The sequence below is a fragment of the Chamaea fasciata genome, unplaced genomic scaffold (genome assembly GCF_029207755.1).
Source record: "Chamaea fasciata isolate MVZ Bird 193981 ecotype frontalis unplaced genomic scaffold, bChaFas1.0.hap1 SCAF_30, whole genome shotgun sequence".
Lineage (NCBI taxonomy): Eukaryota > Metazoa > Chordata > Aves > Passeriformes > Sylviidae > Chamaea > Chamaea fasciata.
The window spans coordinates 1321464-1336101 of record NW_027094115.1 but is presented as its reverse complement, the minus strand read 5'-3'; the positions used below and the strand labels follow the sequence as shown (position 1 = coordinate 1336101).

Here is a 14638-nt window from a genome sequence, read left to right as displayed (position 1 = left end):
TGTGGGGCCACAGCGGCTGGAGGGGTTTTGTTCATCAAAATAGGAGATCTGGAGATTTTTGGGAAGGGACCTTACAGATCATCCACACCCCTGCCATGGGCAGGGACACCTTCCACGACACCAGGTTGCTCTAAGCCCTATCCAAACTGGCCTTGAACACTTCCAGGGATGGGGCAGCCACAGCTTCTTTGGGAAACCTGTGTTAGTCCCCACCAACCTACAGGGAAGGACTTCTTCCCAATATCCCATCTAATCCTGCCCTCTGGCAGTGGGAAGCCAACTCCAGGCCCTTGTCCCAAGTCCCTCTTCATCTCTCTTGGAGCCCATTTAGGTACAGGAAGGGGGTCTGGGGTCTCCCTGGAGCCTTCTCTTTCCCAGGCTGGACAACCCAGGTCTCCCAGTTTGTCTCCCTGGCAGTGGCTGGAAAACTGCCAGTGGAGAAGGACCTGGAGGTGCTGGTGGCAGTGGCTGGACATGAGCCCAGGTATGCCTATATGGCCCCTGGCCTGTACCAATCAGCGTGGCCACAGGTCCAGGGCAGTGACCATCCTGTGCTGGCACCGCTGGGGCCTCCACTGAGTGCTGTACCGAGTGCTGGGCCCCTCATGGGAAGAAGGACATTAAGGGGCTAGAGCATGTCCAGAGACATGAATGGAGCCCCAACAGCGGCTGAGGGAGCTGGAAAAGGGGCTCAGCCTGGAGAAAAGGAGGCTGAGGGGGAATCTTCTAGCTCTCCACAACACCGTGAAAGGAGGGGACAGTCAGGGCAGGTCAGGCTCAGCTCCCAGGAAACAGGGACAGGAGGAGAGGGAACGACCTCAAGCTGTGACACGGGAGGTTCAGGTTGGATATTGGGAAAATTCTGTCATGGAAAGGGTTGTCCAGCCCTGACACAGGCTGCCCAGGGCAGTAGTGGAATGCCCATCCCTGGAAGCATTCAAAAAAACATCTGAACATGGCACTTGGGGACATGGTTTAGAGGTGGCCTTGGCCATGTTGGGGGAATGGTTGGACTCCATGGTCTTGGAGGGGCTTTTTCCAACCAAAACAATTTCACAATTCCATGAGAGGGGCTCCTGCCCTCTGACCACCCTGGTGACCCTCCTCCTCCACCCCTTTTGAATGAGCTGAGGGCAGAGACATGAATGAACATGGCAAAAGAGGACCAGAACGATGCCCAGGCCGAGGTGGCCAGCCCTGACAGCCCAAAAGCCCTGCGTGTGCCAGGGCAGGGAGACCGGAGAAGCCCTCTGGAGCAGCTCCCAGCATGCACCCTCACCTTGTCCAGCAAGGTGAAACAAACACGCTGTGGATATTCATTGTCTGCAATCACCACTCCAGCCAGTCCGTCGTTTCGGACATACACGTGGCACAGGTACTCTGGGAAGGAAATTCCTGTCAGAGAGGCAGTAAAGGTCCCGAGCCTTCCCCAGCACACACCACGCTCCATCCATCCCCCACAGTTTCCCCCCTCCCCCAAACCACGCTGGAAGGTGTCATCAGCACCTGCATTTTTCATTACTTCACTAGGAAAGTAAGAAGGGCTTAAAATTTGGGGTTCAGCCCCAAATTGTTCTGTGGCAAGGGCCCACAGCCATGCCACACAGTGTGGGACATGAAACTGACACCCCATGATAGCCAGAGGGAAACAAAAACCAGTGGGGGAAGAGTTCAGCCTGATTTTAATTAATTTTAATGAATAACAAGGTTGGGGTGTCATCAAAGAGGCTCCAGCAGCCAATCCAGGCTGTGTCCCACATGTCCTGCAGCTTGGGAGGCATGTGAAGCAGGACAGGGAGGCTGCAATGAGGGGAGAATTTAGGATATGGAGCCTGGACTTGCAAAGCTGGCACAGCCACTCTGCAGTGGGGTGGTCTGGGAAGTTGATGGGCTGCAACCCAACAGTTCCAGGGGTCCCAAGGGAGCCAGGGAGAGTGCAGACACTCAAGCAGGTCCCTGCTCCCTGCAGAATCTCTGCTGCACTGGGCTGGGCTCACATCCAGCTCAGCAGCTCCTGCCATCAGTGCTGCTCACCCAGGCACTGGGCTTGGTGAGACGTTTCCCAGGGGTGGGGCTGGGGGGATGTGGCCACCCAGGCCGGTCTCACCTTGCTCCTTGACAGAGGCCCTGCTGCCCAGCGGCGAGCGCTCCGCGATCAGCTGGCTTGTGAACGTCATGAACTCCTGCACACTGCGGGGAGACAGCGCCGGGCCAGGGAGCAGTGCTGAGCAAAGCAGCTGTCCGACAGCTCCCCAGTGCACTGGGGTAACACATCCTTCCCACACAGTCCCCATGCCTGGGCAGTGGGGCTGCAGCTGAGTGGTGGGTTTTCCTTGGGGAAGAGGCTGGATCCTGAACCTCTGAGGAGTGGCAACCCGCAAACAGACACCTCCAGCCACCACCCAGACCCAGGGGAGCACCCACAGCCCTCCAGCTGAAGTGACAGACTTGTGTCCTTGGGCTGAACTTGCTTTTTGGGGATTTAACAGAAAGCAAAAATGCCATTGAACCTGGCTCTGCCTTGCCAACACCTGGTGACCAGCTGCACCATGGAAGGTGCAGGTTGGAAGGGACCTTAAAGACCATCCCGTTCCACCCCCTTGCTGACACCTTCCACTAGAATCACAGAATCATAAAACACACTGAGTTGGAAGGGACCCATTAGGATCATTGAGTCCAACCCCTGGCTCTGCACAGAACACCCCAACCATCCCACCCTGCCTCTGAGAGCATTGTCAAAATGCTTCTTGAGCTTAGGCTTCGTGCTGTGACCAGTGCCCTGGGGAGCCTACTCAGTGCCCAAACACCCTTTGGGGGAAAACTTTTTCCTGCTATCCAGCCAAATCTTCCCCTGACACAACTCCAGCCATTCTCTCGGGCCCTGTCACTGGTGACAGAGAGCAGAGATAGAAGCTGCTCCTCCACTGCCCCTCAGAAGGGTGTTGAAGGGCATAGTGAGGTCTCCCCTCAGTCTCCTCCAGCAGAATACACCAATTGTATTCACATTTCTCATATGGGGCCTCCAGACCCCCATCCTTGTGGCCTCCTTCAGATGCTCTCCAATGGCTTAATGTCTTTTTTTATATTGTCATGCTCAAAGCTGCCCTAGGACTTGAGGTGAGGCCCCCCTCAGTGCAGAGCAGAGCTGGACAATCCCCTCCTGGCCAATGCCAGGACAGGGATGCCCCTCCTGACTGCCAAGCGACTACTGACTCAAGTCCCAGAGCTTGAGGCAGCTCTGCAGGTAGGGTCTTACCTGAGTGGGTCACAGGGGCACGACTCCCCCTGCCCATGCCAGGTATGCCCTCCCCATCCCACGGGGATGCTTGACTCCTCAAGCACCCAGCCACCACTGTGAGTCAAAGTTAAAGAATATCCTTAAGGCAGACTTGCTCTAAGTTTGGAAAACATTCCTGAGCCCAGGGTCAGGCCTGCCCAACAGGCTCCTCAATGATTCCTTGTTACCCCATAGCAAAAGAAAAGAGGCCAAAAATAATGAGCAGGAGTAAAATAAACCTGTTTCCAAAATACCACATCCTGGGCACGCTGAGATTAGCCAGCATGAGGCAACACATTCCCCAGTTCAGCTGGAAAATCCCAGGAAGGGATATTTATCAGGGATCAGGTTATAGTTTGCCAAACACCAAGGACTGGGACAGCTTCTGCTTGGGGGGTGATGTGGTGCCAAGGAAATGTCACTGGACACAGACACTGGCATGGCAAAGACCATGGTTTTCTGACAGCCTCCCACTGCTGGAAGCAATTCCAGAAGGGAAATCGCCTCTCACAGTTTACATCCCTTAGAGGGGTCTGCATTCCTCCCAGCCTGGACACCAGTTCCACAGAGATTCTGGACTGTTGGGGTTTCAGGCACTGCACAGAAGAGTCCAGCCCAAGGATTCCTGAACATCCCTGCTTCATCAGAGAGGGAGCACAGACACCTTCCTCCAAGTCAAGGGATCTGCTGTCAGCCACAGCCCCCCACCATGATCCCAGGGTTTCATGCATACAATAGAAAAAAGACTTAAGATCATTGAGTCCAACCATGTGTCAGTTAGATCCCAGTAAGTATCTTCTTCACAGACAGCTCTTCTACTGTGAATACTGCTTTGATTTTCCAGTATTCCAGAAGGAAATGCCCACTCAATACTTCGCTCTGTCTTCCTGACCCTGCCAAATTCCTTGGCAAATGTTCAGCAGACATGAGGCACTGGCACAGCCCAGCCCTGGTGCTCCTGCCCAGCAGGTTCCACAGCCCTTGTTATCCCAAATCCAACCCTTCAACCCAACTCTCTGGGAACTCAAAACTTCAGCTAAACACACCTTGAACATCACACCTGGGCCAAGATCTTGCAGGCCCTCTAAGTATCACCTGCGAATAAGCCTGGGACAAGCATCAAATCCTGGGAACAGCTGCAAGACTGACATGCACTGACCACCCCCCTCTCCAAACTTCACTGCTCTTCTCAAAATACCAGACTTTTCTTTAAGCAGAGACACAGCCTGCTGTGGGGGAAGCCCATAGCATAACCACACGGAGAATTTTCTTGGGATTTGGGAAAACAAGAGCTGCAGCTACAGAGTGTTTTGAGATTGCAGCTGACATCACATGCCAGTGCTGCTCTGCATCCCACTTGCACATTTGGCTAAGAAAGAGCTTTTTAAGACAGTCCTACTTCAGTCTCTCCCCTTTACCCCAGGAATTACAGAACCAAATGTGCCTGAGGCTCCATAAAACCTTGGCATGGAAAATGTGGGTCCCAGAGGAATTTCTTAACTCCTTCACCATTTAAGCAGGCACTCCATCTATTCCACAGCATGTTCTTGCTTTGTTTTATAGCTTCAGGAGGTTCTCAGGAGCTGCCAAGAGCTCCCCAACCCCTGTGTGCCTGGAGTGGGGAAGAGAACACCGGGAGCCTGGTCTGGCATCTGGGACTCAACCAGCTCATCTGAAGCCATTGGAACAACCTGAGCAGGGTTTTGTGGGCTGGGAACAGCTCCAAATGAGTCCAAACAATCCACGGGCACCAGGATCCAGGTGAGTCCTGTGAGCCTCCTCTCGCCCCACCCAAGAGGGAAGAGCTGACTCCACTCCCAGGGCATTCCCTGTGCCCCAATTTAATTGCTTGGCTCCACTGGAGAATTTGTAGGGTCAGACCTGATCTACTACTGGCTGGGCCTCCAGGAGTTTCACTCCATTCCTGAGGTCGATCCATCACTCCAAGTGCTGCAGCAGGTCACAGCTCCCCAGGGAGTAGCTCTGGGGGTATGTTCTCTTTCACTGAACAGCCTTTCACTGCTGACACTCCAGTGGGGCAGAAAACCTCTCAAAAGCCTCTGCTTCCCCTCCCCAAGGTCCTGCCTGAGATATATGCCAGACTACAGCACAAAGAAACAATTTCCCCCCCCAGAGGTTCCAGCCGCCGGCACCCACCTGGATCTCTGAAAGAAGTTGAAGGTGGACACATCATAGGCAGCTTTGAGCAAATGCACTTTGGGGTCACCTTTGTAAAGGACACTTAGGCTGTAGAGCCTCATTGCGCTGGCTCCGTGGGCCTGGGGGAAAGGAAGGGTTGGGGCTGAGGCCACGCATAGTCTGGGACACCCTCGGACTTCCCTATGCCACCCCTGTGCCTGGGGCTCCCCCGAACTCTCCTTCCGTCCTTTAAACGCTATCTCAGACAGCCAGAACCCCTCTGCCCCCGGAGCCCCGCCTGACTCCTCATCCCGACCCCCGCCCAGGCAGGCCTCCTCAGCCCAGCCTAACCAACCCCTGCCCTCGCCTGTCCCAGCCGGCCCAGTATAACCTAGCACCCACCCCAGTATAACCCAGTAAAACCCAGCCCCTCCAATCAGTGTAACGCGGCCACTCCTCAGTACAACCCCCTACAACCCAGCCCCTGGCCACCAGTAAGCCCAGCTGGCCCAGCCCCGCCTTTCCCCGTAGAGCCCAGTTTCCCCGTCATGACTCAGGACAGCCCAGAGACCCCCAGCACAGCCCCCAGCCAGCCCCGGTACCGACGCTGCGGTCGCGGCTCAACGCAGGAGGCAACCGACGGGGCGATGGGCGCGACCCGGAAGTGGAACCCGGCGGCCGGAAGTGCCCCAACCCCGGACGCCTGCCACGGTATTCCTCCTGACCTGCGCACGCGCCAAGGTGACTCCGCCCCCTCAGCCTTCTGACCAATCACCGCCCGCCTCCCCTCCCTCTGGTGTCAGCCCGGCGACCAATCAGCGCCGCACTGGCGTCGCGGGGCAGTGCTCGTTCCCCAGGGCGGCCAGCAAGGGGCGCTGTGCCCGACCGGCGGGGCCGCGGGGGCGGGGCCCGTCCCGCTCTCCCGCTGTGGGGCGGGGGGTCCCCTGCCTGGGGGCCTCTCCCTATGGTGTGGTGACCCTCTCTGAGAAAGGGCCTCCCCCGGGTGGGGGGGACACCCTGGGGAGTGGGGACCCTTCCATGGGGCGGTCCTGCCCCTGGGTGGGGGTGTGCTGCCGAGAGGTGGGTGAACCGCCCGAGGGTTTCGGACCCCTCAGAGGTGTAAGGACCCTTCTATGGGTGGGCACCAGCACAGGGGAAGGGCTGCCAGAGCCCTCCTGTGGCTCCGGGTACCCCCTGCACAGGGGGCAGGTGAGGTGTTGTGGGGTGAGGTGACCCTGTATCCCCCAGGCCCTGCTCTGCCACCTACAAACCCTCAGTCGGTCCCCCAGGGGGCTGTCACCTCCGACACCCATCCAGGCTTCCTCGGGACCCTCCTCAGCTCTGTGTCCGAGGAGATGCTGCCACAGGCCAGCACCAGGAGGTTTTGGGGTCCACCCATGAAAAAGGGTGCACCTCATGCCATTTGGACCACCACAGTCCCCTGTTTCCACAACACTGGGTGGATGACGTGGCTTCGGGGATGATGGGCGTTGCCACATCCCCGTCCTCAAATCCAGCACCCATCTCCGATCTGCTGCATCGCCTGGTGTCAATCCCAGCACCACTGGATCCTGGGGGCTCGGAACGCTTCCCAGGCGCCCTCGCCCCTCCGCGGGTGTCTGTAGGCCGTGCTGTGTCCGCGGTCTCCATGGGAGCATGTCGGTTGCCAAGCCGGCCGGTGGAGTGCTTGCCACCCCCATCGAGCCGTTGGTATGACAACGAGGACACGGGTGACCCGGGGCGTGGTGCTTCGCGTGACGGGGCCAGCGGCCCCTGCGGGGAGGGTCCTGGCCAAGCCTCGCCAACACACCTGGGGGTCCCCACGGGCTGCCAGAAACCACCGCGCTGGGCTGGGACCCCCGCGCCAACACCAGCCCGGGAATTTATTAACACATTGAGGAAGCAAGCAGAAGAGCGTGAGGGGGACTCCTCTGGAGCAAAGATGTGGGGCAACAAGGCTGATCCCACCAGGGCCCCGGGCCCTGCTCCCTGCCCCTCTGCTTGAGGCCTGGGGCTATCGGGACTCTCAGTGGGTGCTGTCCTGGGGCATCAGATGAGATAACGCAGCGCAGCTAAAGTGGAGCATCCGCGTGTGGAGCGAGGGACGGAGCGAGGGACGGAACAAGGGACGGAGCAGCCCAGTGCCTGCCGGACACCCTCCAGGACAGGGCAGGGGGCTCCCCCAGGCCAGGCACCACGGTGGGGACACAGGGGCTGAGGGGGGCACGGCTTGGCCCGCAGCCCACCCCACCCCGCCACCTGCCCCCATGCTGGATCACCGAGCCAGGATGGAGAGCAGCAGGAAGGAGAAGGTGAGGCTGCTGCCAGGGCAATGCTGGGGGGCTGGGGGGGCCAAGGGGTGCCCAGTGGGTGTGGGAAAGAGTGCAGATCCTCACTGGGGTTCCAGCCTTCCCTGGAGCAAGTGGCCAGGCGCTCCCAGCATCTCCCAACGTTCCAGCAGAGGTAGCCCAGAGGATGGTTGGTGGGGAGGACACCAGCTCCCGGGCAGCCTGGGGGCAGCCCAACATGCCCCAGAGAGGTCCCCATCCCTGAGGTCACCCCCCAGCACAGCACAGGTCCTACACCACTGAGGGCTCATAATGGAGCTGGGAGCATTTGTGGGACATTCTGCTGGTCTGGGATACTCCCACCAACCCAACATTGTGCCAGGCATCTTGCAGCCACGCAGCTGCACCTCTAGGATGAGATGGGGCCTGTCATCTTTAGCTGGCTGTCATCCTTGTCACTGAGGCACCCAGCAGGGTGGCAAATGGCTTATCCCCAGTCAAAACCAGTTGACTGTGGGAAGCATCCTCTCCCAGATGGATTGAGCTCATGGGGTCATGGGTGAGGACAGTGGAGACATTCCCTGCTGCCAACTGGGACACCAAGGGGACCCTGAGGGGACTTGGCACACGCTGGACCAGCAGAGATGGGTGTCACTGGCCACTGCAGCCAGCAGCCACATGGTTCCCAACTCCATCCCTTTTGTGGGATGCATTGGAGCACACTATTTCCATGGGAAGCTGAGAGACAGATAACGTCATGTGGAAAGACCCAAATCCTGCCAGGGAAGGGCCAAACCCATTGTTTTGAAGGGGAGTGAAGAGATGAGTAGGGACATGGGGTGCTGAGATGGAAAAAAACTTTGGAGAAATAAGATTTGGACTCGCAGGTGCCAGCCTTGGGATGGGGACCCTCTGGCCATGACAGATCTGGTGTTGCCATGCCAAGCAGCGCTGCGGGAAGGATTAGCATTGAAAACCTTCAGCCCACAACCCAGGAGAGATGGTTGAATCCAGCCCCATGCTTTTCCTGGCAGGATTTTTCCAATCATTCTGGGCCTAATACCCTCTGGATCAGGGCAAACCTCACCACAATGCTGCTGTGGGTGCCCAGCCTCATTCCGGAGGGGTCCATGCTGCAGCCATAGCATTTGGGGCTGGGTGATGTGCTAGGACGGAGGGCAGGTGGACTGAGCCACGGCAAGGAGTGCCCCCAGTTTTGGGATGCTCCAAACCACACCCCAAATGCTTTCCTGAGCCCCCTTCCCCAAAACCTGTCAGGAAACAGCAACAGCCTTGAGGCAAACATCTGTGCCGGCCAGAGCATTGGAGCCTACCTGGAGCCCGGTGACTAATGAGCCCTAATGCTGCCGACTGCAGCTGGCAGAGGAGTGCCGGCTCCAGCTCCATCTGACAGCCGGGGCACCTGGCCCCAGCCCTGCTGGCTAATGGAGGCTGCACCAAGCCCAGGGTTGCTACGGAAAGGATAAACACGGATCCTGCTTGCCAGGTGCTTCCCTGGAGTGCGTCCTGTGGCTCTCCCTGGCAGCAAGACAAGGCAGCAATCCCCAAGAATATTCCTGCCTGCCTGCCTTCTGCCCCATATTAGCCCCACATTTGATGGGTGAAAAATGGTATCCACAATTCCCAGTGGGATACAGGGAGAGGGATGCTCCCAGGGGAACAAAGAAGACACACCAGCATCCTCATCATAAAAGAATCCCATATCCTTGGTGGGAGATGCTGTGCTCCTCAATGGCATGGCCAGAAGCACTCCTTGCTGAAAATGACCCTGGGATTCATCAGGATGGGATGTCCCAGGTCACTGCTGGAATGGTGCTGGCTTCTACACAACCATCCAAAAAATTCAGCTGGGTGACAGGGATGGCAGAACCCCAGTGCCAACTCCAGTCCCCAGGGACCCCAGAGCTGACTGTGGCATCCTGCAGGCAGCACCAGAAGGGGATTTGGTGCCTTATGACAGTCCTATGGATTCCCGGGTGCCTTTGTTCAGTGGGAAAAGAATAGCAGAGCAATAGGATAAGTCATTTCAGGATGTCCATTGTCTGATGGGGAAAACCAGGGCTGGGGGAAGGGAAACTTGGCTATTTCTTGCAGTTCAGACCCCTTGTATTCCATATCCCTGGCCCCTGGCTGATGGTGTGTTGTGTGCAGGTGGAGCAGATCCTGTCAGAGTTCCGTCTGAAGGAGGAAGACCTGAAGAAGGTGATGTACCGAATGCAGAAGGAGATGGACCGAGGGCTCAAGCTAGAGACACATGAGGAAGCCTCTGTCAAAATGCTGCCCACCTATGTTCGCTCCACCCCCGAGGGCTCTGGTATGATGTCACTCCCAGTCCGTTGTGTGTCACCCCTTCCTCAGACCCCATCAAGCTCCATGTGGAAGGCTGAGCCTACCAAGAGCCCATCACCTTCTCCCCCTTTCCGTGGCTTTGCAGAGGTGGGAGATTTCCTATCACTGGACCTGGGCGGCACCAATTTCCGTGTGATGCTGGTGAAAGTGGGCGAGGGGGAGGAAGGGCAGTGGAAGGTGAAGACAAAGCACCAGATGTATTCCATCCCGGAGGATGCCATGACTGGGACAGCTGAGATGGTCAGTGAAGCACACAGGGTGTCCTATCCTGTCCTAGTCCCTTTCCTTGTGTGTTTCAGTGGGAACACTGGATGGGACACCCCCATCTGTCCAGCCAGCAGAAAGTGGGGGGTGGCCAGGCCTGGGGAACTCATGGTGGGGGACAGCATCCATCCAAGGGCAGTGGGAGGGTGGGGACATCCCTTGGGAAAGGCTGGACCTCCTGTCTTCCAGCTCTTTGACTACATCTCCGAGTGCATTTCCGACTTCCTGGACAAGCACCAGATGAAGCACAAAAAGCTACCCCTGGGCTTCACCTTCTCCTTCCCTGTGCGGCATGAGGACATTGACAAGGTAAGGGGGTGGCTGGGCAGCATGAGGGCTTAGTGGTCCCCAAGCCTCACCTACACCCACAGCCCCATTTCTGTCTGACCCCCATTCCAGGGCATCCTCCTGAACTGGACCAAGGGCTTCAAAGCCTCCGGCGCAGAAGGGAACAATGTGGTGGGGCTGCTGAGAGATGCCATCAAACGGCGAGGGGTGAGAGGATCAGATGGCTGTGCTGGTACTGCTACAGTGCAGAGACCCCAGCACCCCCAGGTGTCCCTGCGATGGGCTCACTGAAGGCTGGCTGTGCCTGCAATAGGGTCACTAGAACCTGGTGTGTCCCCAGGAAGGGACCACTGGATCATAGTTGTCCCCACAATGGGCCTGCTGGAGTCAAGTGTGTCTCTGGGCAGGGCTGTTCCATGTGTGTGCTCACATGTGTGCATGACACATGCCCAGGTCCTCACCCCTGGAGACCGTCCACCCCAAACCCATCTGTTGTGGGACAGCCTGACCCCTCATGAGCCCACAATGGTCCCTGTCCCCAGGACTTCGAGATGGATGTGGTGGCGATGGTGAATGACACAGTGGCCACGATGATCTCCTGCTACTACGAAGATCACCGGTGCGAGGTTGGGATGATTGTGGGTAAGATGCCTCTTCTACAGGGACATGTGGCTGGGGACAAAGAACTGTCCCATGGCCCTGCTCCCCTGCTAATTCCCCCATCCTTTTGGGGAGACACACCAAGGACAGGGGGGTGGCAGTGGCACTCTGCTGAGGTGTCCAGTGGCTGGGACACCCAAAGGCATTGCCTGGCCCCAGCATGGTGGTTGGGATACTTTGGGAGCAGAAAGGGGGCAGTCATCATAACAAGGCTGATCCCCACAGGGCTGCCCTGCCCCCAGGCTCTTGGTGGCTCTGGCACCTCATGGTAGGGATAAGGACCCATGGAAAGCAGCTGGAGCCAGGTGGTGGAGATGAGTTTGAACCCTGCTGGCTCCATCCCCCCAATCCCCACAGAGAGCAGCCCCCCACCTCCCCCACCTCCCCCAGCCTGTCACTATCTTTAGTGCCATCAGACATGTGCCAACGTGCCATCTGCCCTCTGTGTCGCCTTACCTGGGTAAACACATGCTGGGATGTTTATCAGCTTCTTGAGGATGGGCTGGCCTCAGCATAGTCCCCAGAGCCCCTGGGACCCTGCCATGGGGACAAGTGGCCAGCCAGGGCTGTGGGGACACTGAAGGGGTGGGGAGCAGAAGGGATGTTCATCCCCATCACTGCAGGACAAGGATGTGCAGCTCTAAGCACAGCCCTCAGCCATGATATCAGTCACTGAATCCTGCTGCTCATGGAGGATGCACTGGCTGTTCAGTCAGTTCTATTAATGTGAAACGAGGTCTCGCATGGAATTGTCGAATTGTTTGAGTTGGACAAGTCTCTAAGGCCATCAAGTCCAACCATTCCTCCAGCACTGCCAAGACCACCGCTAACCCATGTCCCCAGATGCCACATCCACATGCCTGTTGAACCCCACAGGGATAGGTTCTTCACCACTGCCCTGAGCAGTCTATGCCAGGGCTGAACAGCCCTTTCTATGAAGGAATTTTCCTAATATTCAACAGAAACATCCTCAGGTGCAACTTGAGGCTGTTTCCCTTATATCCTTGGAACAACCTGGTCTAGTCAAAGGTGTCTCTGCCCTGGGCAGGGTGGTGGAATGAGATTAATTTTAAGGTCACTTTGAACCCAAACCATTCCATGATTCTATTATTTGATTATTCTATTGCATCCCAATGCTGGGTGGAGTAGGGATACAGATTTGGGACATATGTAGTAAGTTTCTAACCATCCTTGATTCCAGCTTTCATGAAATCACAGAATGGTTTTGGTTGGAAGGGACCTTAAGGATTATCCAGCTCCATGCCATGGGCAGGGACAGCTCCTCTAGACCAGGCTGTCCAGCCTGGCTTGTAACATTCCAGGGATGGAGCAGCCATATCTTCTCTGGGAAACCTGTGTTAGTCCCTACCACCCTCACAGGGAAGGATTTCTTCCCAGTATCCAGTCTAAATCTCCCCTTTCAGTCTAAAACCTTTCCTCCATGTCCTGGAGCCACCCTTGAAGTAGTTGTATACCATGCTGCCAGTCACCAGGTTAAGGAATGTCCCTCAGGCTCCATATGGGTCCCAACCCCTGCCCTGGTACATCTGGACCCCCTCCAGTTCTTCCCCATTGCTCCACAATACTATCCCAGTTTTATCCCAGTTGGGATGGGAGGGCTGTGGCAGGGGGGTGTCGTTGCTGCCTGCCCCCGCTGCCCAGACCCATCCCCAGTTCCCGGCAGGGACAGGCTGTAATGCCTGCTACATGGAGGAGATGCACAACGTGGAGCTGGTGGAGGGCGACGAGGGGCGGATGTGCGTGAACACGGAGTGGGGGGCCTTTGGTGCCTCTGGGGAGCTGGACGAGTTCCTCCTGGAGTACGACCGCGTGGTGGACGAGACCTCACTTAACCCCGGTCAGCAACTGTAAGGAATAGGAGAGATCCAGTTCCTCTGGGCATCCCTCCCATCCCCTGCGCCACGCTGGGCTCAGTCCCCCAGCATGGGTGTCCCTCACCCTGGGCCATGCCCATGTGCGGGAACACATCCAGCAAGGAGCGGGGGAAGGAAAGAGGGAGCGCTGTGGGATGTGGCCCCTCAAATCCCAGCTCTGATGCTGCCCCCTCACCTATGCCCCCCCTAGGTACGAGAAGATCATTGGGGGGAAGTACATGGGGGAGATCGTGCGGCTGGTGCTGCTGAAGCTGGTGGATGAGAACCTGCTCTTCAATGGGGAAGCCTCTGAGAAACTCAAGACTCGCGGGACCTTTGAGACCCGCTTCATGTCCCAGATTGAGAGGTACGAGGCTGGCGAGGGAGCACCCCCAAACTGGCCTGCCAGGCTGCATGGCACTGGTAGGTCTGTGCTCTCACTCCACACTGGTGCAGGCATACTGAGGAATCTGTGCTCTCGCTCTGCACTGAGGTGTCCCGCATGAGGATCCCCCTATTCGATCATCCCATACCAGTCTGCTTTGACTGCCTCATTTTAGGGTCCTTTATCCTGTTACCACACACCAGCCTACTCTGACTGTCCCTCTTGGAGTCCCTGCATCCTGCCACCCAAACCACAGGGTCCCATGTCACGGGCCTATCACGATAAGACATCATGATCCCATCATTCTGTACCTGCCTGCTCTGTCCCATATTGGGGTCCCCATGTCCCATCAGCCCACACTGGGGGGCCCACTTCCAGGTCCCTCTGTCCCATCACTCCACACCAGCCCACTACAGCAGCCCCATGTTGGGGTCCCCCATCCCATCACCCCACACCAACCTGCTCTGACTGACCCAGTTGGGGTTCCCCATCCTGTGACCCCATACAACTGTCCCACGTGAGGATCCCCAATCCCATCACTCCCCCATCCCTCTCCAGCTGCCTCACCCAGGGTCCTCACCCTTCAGCCTTTGCTAACCCCCTTTTCTCTCCTCACCCCAGCGATTCTGATGACCGCAAGCAGATCTACAACATCTTGTCAGCCTTTGAGCTGCTGCCATCTCGGACAGACTGTGAGATTGTGCGCCGGGTGTGTGAGAGCGTGTCCACACGGGCTGCCCAGATGTGCTCAGCCGGGCTGGCCGGCGTCATCAACCGCATGCGGAAGAGCCGCAGCCAGGACACTCTCAAGATCACTGTTGGTGTCGATGGCTCCGTGTACAAGCTCCATCCCAGGTGGGGATCCCCAGACCCCGATGACATCCCCATCCTCTCCCTTCATCCCCCAAGCCTTGACCCCATTTGTGACCCCATGTTCCCACTCCCCAGCTTCAAGGACCACTTCCACGCCACAGTGCGGCAGCTGACGCCCGGCTGTGACATCACCTTCATCCAGTCAGAGGAAGGCAGCGGGCGCGGGGCCGCCCTCATCTCAGCCGTGGCCTGCAAGATGGCCTGCATGATGGGGCAGTGA

The 14638-nt window shown here is 57.5% G+C and overlaps 2 protein-coding genes across 4 annotated transcripts in view; one reads left to right on the top strand and one right to left on the bottom strand.

Moving 5' to 3' along the window:
* Nucleotides 1-6104, bottom strand: part of YKT6 (YKT6 v-SNARE homolog) — an 8590-nt gene extending 2486 nt beyond the window's left edge. The window contains exons 1-4 of one of the 2 annotated variants that reach the window (XM_066206149.1): nt 6019-6104; nt 5435-5556; nt 2108-2190; nt 1280-1380 (exon numbers count right to left, since the gene is read on the bottom strand). In XM_066206149.1, coding sequence (XP_066062246.1) covers nt 1280-1380; nt 2108-2190; nt 5435-5538 — 288 coding nt within the window. In that variant the 5' untranslated portion in view covers nt 5539-5556; nt 6019-6104. The remainder of the gene's footprint in view (nt 1-1279; nt 1381-2107; nt 2191-5434; nt 5557-6018) is intronic. The other variant, XM_066206150.1, reaches the window with a different exon arrangement.
* GCK (glucokinase) lies at nt 1152-14638 on the top strand. Of its 2 annotated transcripts, none has more exons than XM_066206131.1 (10): nt 1152-1175; nt 9877-10039; nt 10160-10314; nt 10528-10647; nt 10738-10833; nt 11169-11268; nt 12971-13154; nt 13372-13527; nt 14167-14400; nt 14494-14638. In XM_066206131.1, the coding sequence occupies exons 1-10, from the start codon at nt 1152-1154 to the stop codon at nt 14636-14638; spliced, it is 1377 nt and encodes a 458-aa protein (XP_066062228.1). The 2 variants fall into 2 exon arrangements, with proteins under 2 accessions (XP_066062228.1, XP_066062227.1); XM_066206130.1 differs by lacking the exon at nt 1152-1175 and adding an exon at nt 7684-7728.

Excerpts from the sequence above, each read along its gene's own strand:
- GCK (XM_066206130.1), top strand. The coding sequence starts at position 7,684 with ATGCTGGATCACCGAGCCAGGATGGAGAGCAGCAGGAAGGAGAAG. Across the intron at positions 13,155-13,371 it reads CTTAACCCCGGTCAGCAACT|GTACGAGAAGATCATTGGGG; the intron begins GTAAGGAATAGG and ends TGCCCCCCCTAG. Across the intron at positions 13,528-14,166 it reads TTCATGTCCCAGATTGAGAG|CGATTCTGATGACCGCAAGC; the intron begins GTACGAGGCTGG and ends TCCTCACCCCAG.